This window comes from Somniosus microcephalus, chromosome 28 (assembly GCF_052327205.1).
Source record: "Somniosus microcephalus isolate GS21.2 chromosome 28, FLI_Smic_1.0, whole genome shotgun sequence".
Classification (NCBI taxonomy): domain Eukaryota; kingdom Metazoa; phylum Chordata; class Chondrichthyes; order Squaliformes; family Somniosidae; genus Somniosus; species Somniosus microcephalus.
The window spans coordinates 38582332-38591884 of record NC_141014.1 but is presented as its reverse complement, the minus strand read 5'-3'; the positions used below and the strand labels follow the sequence as shown (position 1 = coordinate 38591884).

General features: G+C 49.1%; 1 protein-coding gene across 1 annotated transcript; it reads left to right on the top strand.

Annotated features, from left to right (window-relative positions):
• The first annotated feature begins 7098 nt into the window (after positions 1 to 7098).
• Positions 7099 to 8432, top strand: LOC147099629 (urotensin-2 receptor-like). Its single transcript, XM_085969335.1, has one exon. It carries the CDS (start codon positions 7169 to 7171, stop codon positions 8180 to 8182), a length of 1014 nt encoding a protein of 337 aa, XP_085825461.1. The 5' UTR covers positions 7099 to 7168; the 3' UTR covers positions 8183 to 8432.
• The last annotated feature ends 1121 nt before the right edge of the window (positions 8433 to 9553 follow it).

Genomic DNA, 9553 nt, shown 5'->3' with positions numbered 1-9553 from the left:
CCCTACCTATCTCTGTAACATCTCTCTTGGCGGGACAGTGTCGAGGGAGCTTTACTCTGTATGTGACCCGTGCTGTACCTGCCCTGGGAGTGTTTGATGGGGCAGTGTAGAGGAGCTTTACTCTGTATCTAACCCGTGCTGTACCTGCCCTGGGAGTGTTTGATGGGACAGTGTAGAGGGAGCTTTACTCTGTATCTAACCCGTGCTGTACCTGCCCTGGGAGTGTTTGATGGGACAGTGTAGAGGGAGCTTTACTATGTATCTAACCCGTGCTGTACCTGCCCTGGGAGTGTTTGATGAGACAGTGTAGAGGGAGCTTTACTCTGTATCTAACCCGTGCTGTACCTGCCCTGGGAGTGTTTGATGGGCCAGTGCAGAGGGAGCTGTACTCTGTATCTAACCCGTGCTGTACCTGCCCTGGGAGTGTTTGATGGGACAGTGTAGAGGGAGCTTTACTCTGTATCTAACCCGTGCTGTACCTGCCCTGGGAGTGTTTGATGGGACAGTGTAGAGGGAGCTTTACTCTGTATCTAACCCATGCTGTACCTGCCCCGGGAGTGTTTGATGGGACAGTGTAGAGGGAGCTTTACTCTGTATGTGACCCGTGCTGTACCTGCCCTGGGAGTGTTTGATGGGGCAGTGTAGAGGAGCTTTACTCTGTATGTGACCCGTGCTGTACCTGCCCTGGGAGTGTTTGATGGGACAGTGTAGAGGGAGCTTTACTCTGTATCTAACCCGTGCTGTACCTGCCCTGGGAGTGTTTGATGGGGCAGTGTAGAGGAGCTTTACTCTGTATCTAACCCGTGCTGTACCTGCCCTGGGAGTGTTTGATGGGACAGTGTAGAGGGAGCTTTACTATGTATCTAACCCGTGCTGTACCTGCCCTGGGAGTGTTTGATGAGACAGTGTAGAGGGAGCTTTACTCTGTATCTAACCCGTGCTGTACCTGCCCTAGGAGTGTTTGATGGGCCAGTGCAGAGGGAGCTGTACTCTGTATCTAACCCGTGCTGTACCTGCCCTGGGAGTGTTTGATGGGACAGTGTAGAGGGAGCTTTACTCTGTATCTAACCCGTGCTGTACCTGCCCTGGGAGTGTTTGATGGGACAGTGTAGAGGGAGCTTTACTCTGTATCTAACCCGTGCTGTACCTGCCCCGGGAGTGTTTGATGGGACAGTGTAGAGGGAGCTTTACTCTGTATCTAACCCGTACTGTACGTGCCCTGGGAGTGTTTGATGGGACAGTTTAGAGGGAGCTTTACTCTGTATCTAACCCGTGCTGTACCTGCCCTGGGAGTGTTTGATAAGAACATAGAAGCAGCTTAGCAAGTATTGAACGCCCCCCCGCCCCCGCAACCAACCAACCTGAAGACCCTTGCAGCACCGTCCACCCAACCTAGAATTCACAGTTCACAGACCCTGTAAGAATGTGTAAAGGAGGTTCACTGCAATTCAAGTCGAATAAATTGCTTTAAGATATAACAGCAGCTTAGATCAGGTGAAATATTAGCAATCACCTACTTTTTGTTTTTTTATTCATTCACGGGATGTGGGCGTCGCTGGCAAGGCCGGCATTTATTGCCCATCCCTAGTTGCCCCTTGAGAAGGTGGTGGTGAGCCGCCTTCTTGAACCGCTGCAGTCCGTGTGGTGAAGGTGTTCCCGCAGTGCTGTTAGGGAGGGAGTTCCACTCTCTGGGTAAAGAAGTTTCTCCTGAATTCCCCATTGGATTTATTAGTGACTCTCTTATATTGATGGCCCCTAGTTCTGGTCTCCCCCACAAGTGGAAGCATCTTCTCTACGTCTACCCTATCGAACCCCTTCATAATCTTAAAGATTCATCTTCAAGACACTGGGAGCAAAACTGGGAGAAAAATCATAGAGACATTAAAACAATGAAGCTAGCTACAAAAAGACAAGTTGCAGTTGTTGTTCAGGTCGGTTCCGGCTGTGATGCACACCGAGGTCGAATAACCAGCTGCTACTCACCATCTCGCTTCAGGCGTGAAATGGCCACGTGGGCAAGGTCCCCAAGGGCAGTCACTACACAGGATTACATGGGATATACAGCACAGAAACAGGCCATTCGGCCCAACCAGTCCATGCCGGTGTTTATGCTCCACTCGAGCCTCCTCCCGGCTTTCCTCATCTAACTCTATCAGCGTAACCCTCTATTCCCTTCTCCCTCAGATGCTTGTCCAGCCTCCCCTTAAATGTATCGATACTATTCTCCTCAACCACTCCCTGTGGTAGCGAGTTCCACATTCTCACCACTCTCTGGGTAAAGAAGTTTCTCCTGAATTCCCTATTGGATTTCTTGGTGACTATCTTATATTGATGGCCTCTAGTTATGCTCTTCCCCACAAGTGGAAACACTCTCTCTGTATCCACTCGATCAAAACCTTTCATCATTTTAAAGACCTCTGTTGGGTCACCCCTCAGCCTTCTTTATTCAAGAGAAAAGAGACCCAGCCTGTTCATCCTTTCCTGATATGTATACCCTCGCATTTCTGGTATCATCCTTGTAAATCTTCTCCGCACCCTCTCCAGTGCCTCTATATCCTTTTTATAATATGGAGACCAGAACTGTACGCAGTACTCCAAGTGTGGTCTAACCAAGGTTCGATACAGGTTTAGCATAACTTCCCTACTTTTCAATTCTATCCCTCTAGAAATAAACCCTAGTGCTTGGTTTGCTTTTTTTATGGCCTTGCTAACCTGTATCTCAACTATCAGTGATTTGTGTATTTGTACTCCGAGATCCCTTTGTTCCTCTACCCCACCTAGACTCGCCCCCTCCAAGTGATAAGTGACCTCCCCATTCTTCCTACCAAAATGTAATACCTCACATTTATCCGTATAATGGGCGGTCAATCCACTGCCGCCATCTTGGGACCCGTGGAAGTTGAATTTTATCCTGGGTAACTCCGAGCAGCGAGTTCCCCTGATGGCAGCGTTCCCGTTAAGCCGCGCGGCCACGCTGTGGTCTGGAGGTCCCACGCAGGGCGCTCACTGGCTCTACAAAGGAAATAACCGCGCGGGCGCAAAAAAAATCGAATGGACTGCGCGGCCAGTTAAAGGGCCCCGCACACCAACAAAAAAAATTATAGGGGGTCGTTGGCCACATAAGGTGACATAAACAATGGGATTTTTTAAAATCAACTGATGCAGACAAATTAACCAAAATCTAAATCAAAAACCGGAAAAATTATGGAATTACTTTTGCTGAGGAGAAGGGAAATGGGTTAATATTTCGAGTGAAGAGCTCTCGTCAGAACTGCGAGCTGAACGATGGGGAAGCATTTTCGTATGGCTGGGAAAAGGCAGGTGGAAGAGGCGATTTGGGATAGTGTAAAGTGGGCAATATTGGATCAGCCGCCCGTTATACGTCTCTTCGTTTCCGTTTGAAGTCGCAGTGGGAACTGAAGCCCGTAAGCACTGCGCTGATCGCTGAACGGAAACAATAAACCTACCCAGCTTACGGGGTTCAAAGACCCCAGTGCGAGCAGTGCCAAGATCAGGCCACCCCTATTGGCACTGGCAGATTACTGGGTGTCAGTGTAAAATTCCGATGTAGCTAGAGAGAGAGAGCGCGCGATAGGGAGAAAGACAGAAAGAAAAAGAAAGCGTGATGGGAAGAAAGAGAGAGCGATAGGGAGAAAGACAGAGGGTGTGACAGAAAGATAGAGAGTGCAGTAGGGAGAAAGATAGAGGGCGTGACAGAAAGATAGAGAGTGCAGTAGGGAGAAAGATAGAGGGCGTGACAGAAAGATAGAGAGTGCAGTAGGGAGAAAGATAGAGGGCGTGACAGAAAGATAGAGTGCGCAGTAGGGAGAAAGATAGAGGGCATGACAGAAAGATAGAGAGCGCAGTAGGGAGAAAGACAAAGAGAGAAAGAGTGTGACAGAACTAAAGCGATAGTAATGGTCAGAAAGACAGAGAGAAAGAGAGCATGACAGAAAGAGATAGCGATAGAGAGAAAGACAGGGAGAGAAAGAGGGTGAGAACTAAAGAGATGGTGATAGGGAGCAAGACGTAGAAAGAGAAAGGCAGAGAGGAGGCAGAGAAAAACTGATGAGCAGAGAGTGGGGCAGGGAGAGAGAAAAAGAGAGGGAGATGGAGGAATAGAGGGAGGGGAAAGGAACTATTGCGAAAGTGAGAGGGTAAAGAGCAAAATTCTGATCACCCACCTAACATACAGAGAGTCGGCATGTATAAGAGCATCACACACGCGTGACACACACGTGGTCGTCCAACCCACAACCTTCAGATCAAGAGTTACACATCTGTCCCCGTGCGAGGTACCGAAATAACAATCTCCCAGCTCAGGGCCGCAATGCCCACAGGCTATTATGACCAATCCCCTTCTGACCCAGCGCCCACACAGGGGTCACTGGAGACCAATCAGAAGCAGGAGCTCAGGCTGATCATCTTCTCATTCTTAGCCTGGTTGGGGGGGGGGGGGGAGGGGGCGTGTTGAGGACAATCGAATCAATCCTGCTACCGTCCTAACTGAGCATGGGTCGGGGGTCAGACCTGGACCACCTAGTCCTTATGGCTCAGTCCCTCGATGGACAGTTCACTCACCCAGTGAGTTACTGGAACGGAGGGTCAAAATTGCAATTTTAAAATTTCTTTTAAAAGGTGGAGGAAGTATATTTTGCACAAAGGAGGCCATTGAAGTTCTGCTGAACCTTTATAAAACACTGGACCGGTCTCAACTGGAGTATTGTGTCCAATTCTGGGCACCACACTTTAGGAAGGATGTGAAGGCCCTTGAGAGGGTGCAGAGGAGATTTACCAGAATGGTTCCGGGGATGGGGGATCTTAGCTACAAGGACAGGTTGGAGAAGCTGGATTTGTTTTCATTAGAGCAAAGGAGGTTGCGGGGTGATTTGATCGAGGTGTACAAGATTATGACGGGTTTGGATAGGCTAGACGGGGAAAGGCTGTTCCCACTAGTTGATGGTACAAGGACTAGGGGACACAGATTTAAGGCTTTGGGCAAGAGATACAGGGGGGACGTGAGGAAAAACTTTTTTATGCAGCGAGTGGTGAGGACCTGGAACTCGCTGCCGACGGAAGGGGTGGAAGCGGAGACACTCAATATTTTCAAGGGGAGGCTGGATAGGCACTTGAGGGAAATAAACTTGCAGGGCTATGGGGATAGAGCGGGGGAATGGGACTGACTGGATTGCTCTACAGAGAGCCGGCACGGACTCGATGGGCTGAATGGCCTCCTGTGTTGTTATGACTCTATGACTATGACATAAATATATCTCACACCCCAGGCTATACCTTATCCTACGTATAGCACACTCCAAGAGTTGACAAGGACTGATGTCAGGCCATATGATTGGGCGTACAGTATTTAAGGACAAACTGCATTCTATTGGCATTACTTTAAACATTAGAAGGGAAGGTACTTGTCCCTTTCAGAGCACTTTAAATACCTCAAACCAGGGCGCCTTAGTACCAGGGAGCACGGATGGGCACAGGTTCAGGAGCCAGTCTTTTCAGTTGGCATTCTGAGAGGCATCATGTAGGGCATGTGCCAAGCAAGGGTCAGAGGCATGAGATGGAGGGAGGGGGAAGAGAGAAAATCAGAGGGGGAAGAAAGAAGAAAGAAATACTTGCATTTCTATAGCGCCTTTCACAACCTCAGGGCGTCCCAAAGTGCTTTACAGCCAATGAAGTACTTTTTTTGAAGTGTAGTCGCTGTTGTAATGTAGGAAACTCGGCAGCCAATTTGCGCACAGCAAGCTCCCAATGTGATAATGACCAGATCATCTCTTTCAGTGATGTTGAATGAGGGATAAATATTGGCCCCAGGACACTGGGGAGAACTCCCCCCGCTCTTCTTCGATATAGTGGTCGTGGGATCTTTTATGTCCACCTGAGAGGGGAGACGGGCCCTCAGTTTAACGTCTCACCCAAAAGACAGTGCAGCACTCCCTCGGGAGTGTCAGCCTGGATTTTTGTGCTCAAGTCTCTGGAGTGGGATTCGAACCCACAACCTTCTGACACAGAGGCGCGGGTGCTGCCCACTGAGCCACGGCTGACACACCTTGGTGACTTATGCTTCTCCTAGTGTCTAGGTGCAGAGAGGAGACTGCTCCATGCTTCAGAAGTAGGTGGCCATGCAGATGAGAAAAAAGATGTAAGTATGGGCTAAAAATGTACCCATGAGAAAAGGCGGCCAAAAAAACTCTTTTGGGGGGAAAATTCGGTATCGCCCTGTTTGGGGCGCCATTATCGGCCGTGCGCAAAGTTTAGCGCCTGGCGCTAATTATCGCCTCCGACAGCAAACTTGGCTTTTATCGCCCCTGGAGGTGATTGAAGCGCTAAATCAGGCGCTTCACACCTGTCTTAAGGTGCAAAGGCCGAGGAGTGAGGCGCTACCTCAGAGCGCTGGCGAAGCAAGGAAGGGCAATTTATTATGTTTATGTTAATGTATTACAAGCCAAATGAATGTTGAATGTTTAAATGTCTTAATCTAAATGTACACTCTCGGGAGCCGCAAGCCTACATTTCGTTGTACTGCACTTGTGCACTAACAATGACAATAAAGTTGATTATGAATATGATTATGATTATGAAATAAACCTGCAAAGTGCTGCTCAGTACCCAAAACTCCTTCACACAGTGTTGAATCTCTCCAGAAGTCTCTCTCTCTCTCTCTCTCAGAATGCGTGGTGCAAAAATGTCACCGACTAAAAAAGGCAGGAAGCGGTCGCCTTTAAACAGCGCTCCCCCAGTCCCTTCCTGACAGCATAACGCTCCCCTCAACCTGTCATTGCTAGCGGCAGGCGGTAAGGCAGGGGGCGCCACTCAATATCCGGTCTGGAGCACTTACGGGGCGTTGCGCACTCGACTGACGTCACAATCTGCCGGAGCAGGAGATCGTGGCGGTATTGTTTAGCGCCGCTGCAAAATGTTTAGTTAATTTCGCGCGCGGCACATACATCGCCGCGCCCGGGCGCTAATTGCTTTGCGCCCCATTAGCGCCCTCTTAAGGCGCTAACGGGAGGCGCAAACAGCTGAATCTTTTCCCCCTTTGAGTACTCATAGAAAAATACAGTGTGGATTATTTTTTAGATGCCCTGAAATGGGATAGCAGGAAGCAGAGACATCATAAGAAGTTACGAGACACTGTGGCAAACTAAGAGGCAAAATGGAAGGAGTTGATGGAGGCCAACTGTCAAAGGTCAACTCGACTAGCAATTCATCCCTTCAAAGTCAAGGTAATGTAAACGAGATCCTGATCACTTCATTCCTCGGCGCTACTCTGGTTCTCATGTGCATCTTTGGTACAGTCGGCAATGTCTACACTTTGGTGATCACCAACCAATCAATGAAGTCTGCCGGCTCCATGTACGTCTACATTACAAACCTAGCGCTGGCTGACCTTCTCTACTTGTTCACCATCCCTTTCGTGGTGTGCACCTACTTTGCCAAAGATTGGTACTTCGAGGAAGTCGGGTGCCGAGTCCTCCTCAGCCTGGACCTGCTGACCATGCACGCCAGCATTTTCATTCTCACCGCCATGAGTATGGAGAGATACAGGGCCGTGGCAAGGCCCCTGCACATCAGGCGCTCGAGGAGTGGCAGAAAGCTGATTACCGTGGTCATTTGGCTATTGTCCTGCCTTTTGGCCTTACCGATGATGATTATGATCCACCTAAGAGAAAGCACCAGCCCTTCGGGGTCACGGAAGAGAATTTGTTACCCAACTTGGAAACCAGAGGCCTACAAAGCGTATCTCACCATTTTATTCCACACCAGCGTCCTAGCCCCGGGCATCATCATCGGATACTTGTACATCCGCCTGGCACACACCTACTGGATCTCGGGTAGGACGGTTTTGGAGAAGAAGAATGGCATCCTGAAGCAAAGGGTTTTGTACATGATTTTTGTCATCATCTTGGCGTATTGGGCCTGCTTCGCTCCCTTCTGGGTCTGGCAGCTGGTGAAACTTTACAGCCACGAGTCGCTGAGGTTGTCGCCGCCGGCCCACATGTACGTCAACTTCTTTCTGACCTGCTTGACCTACGGCAACAGCTGCATCAACCCGTTCCTCTACACGCTCCTCACCAAAAATTACAAGGAGTGCGCGGCGCATCGCCGCAGGGGCTCGGCCGAGCGGGTCACCTTTAAGAGGTGGCAGGGAGAGAGCCCAAGGGACTGAGAGGTCGGCCGCGCAAAGGGGCACCAGGAAAGCGACGCGAGCGAGTGCACAAGGAGAGAGGTCGGGCGGCCGCGTCTAACTCGAGCGAATGGGTTTTGTTGCCAGTGACTGCCGGCACGGAACTAGAATGAGTTGCTGTTGAATTTCGCATCATTTTACCTTCATGTGTATTCAAGATAAAGCAGATGACTGTGTTAGAGGTAGAGTATGTCTCCCCATTAGCTAGTGATAAAAGAACATAGGAACAGGCCATTCAGCCCCTCGAGCCTGTTCCGCCATTCAATGAGATCGTGGCTGGTCTGTATCTTAACTCCATCTACCCGCCTTGGTTCTGTAACCCTTAATACCCTTACCCAACAAAAATCTATCAATCTCAGTTTTGAAATTTCCAATTGACCTTCCCCCCACCCCACCCCACCTCACCCACCACCCCACCCCCAGCCTCGACAGTTTTCTGGGGGAGAGAGTTCCAGATTTCCAGTCCCCTTTGTGTGAAGAAGTGCTTCCTGACATCACCCCTGAACGGCCTGACTCTAATTTTAAGGTTGTGCCCCCTTGTTCTGGACTCCCCCCACCAGAGGAATTAGAATGTGCCTTTAGATCTGGTTGAATCAGATGCAGTGAGGGCCCCATCCATCTGATCCCTCTCTTCTGATAGGGAGAATTATTCCAATTTTTTCTCTGCGCTGTCCTATCAAGGGCAAATACAGTGAGAGTAAAGCTTCCTCTATAACATTCCATCAAACCCTTCCAGGTCAGGTACAACATTGGATTAGATAAACCTCCCTCCACTCTGCACCCTCTCCATGCCCTTGGCATCTTTCCAAAAGTATGAAGTCCAAAACTAGACACAATGGCCCAGAAATTCGGGTCGGGGGCTTCCCGCGGGTGCAAGCCCCCGACCTACACTTACCTAGCGCGCCGGCAGTTGACCTCTTGGCCTGCGTGGAATTCCTCTCCGAGGCCTGTCCCAGAGGCCGGCGCGCTATGCTGGCGTGTCCCAGGGGCGTAGTTAGTGCGAAGCGTCCCCTGGGATCACGTGAGCAACCGGCAGCCAATCGGAGCAGGGAATGCTCCATTCATAAGTCTTGACAGATAGACCTGTCAAAACGTATAAATGCTGAGGCTGTAAAAATGTACTTTACCTTCAAATAAAAAAAATTTTAAATCACACTTTGTAAATAAACTATAAATGACATTAAATAACTATTTTAAACAAAAATTTAAATTTTTGAAAAAAATAATTTTATAAAAAAACGGGGCTAAAAATAAACTTACCTTGCTTTAAAGTATTTAAAAGTAAAAAACCTGTGGAAAAAATGTTTTAATTTTAAATAATTGACCACTTACCTTTGAAAATGAAGTCCTTAC

Bases quoted from the DNA above. Each gene is read 5' to 3' on its own strand.
- LOC147099629 (XM_085969335.1), top strand. From the start codon at position 7,169: ATGGAAGGAGTTGATGGAGGCCAACTGTCAAAGGTCAACTCGACTAGC.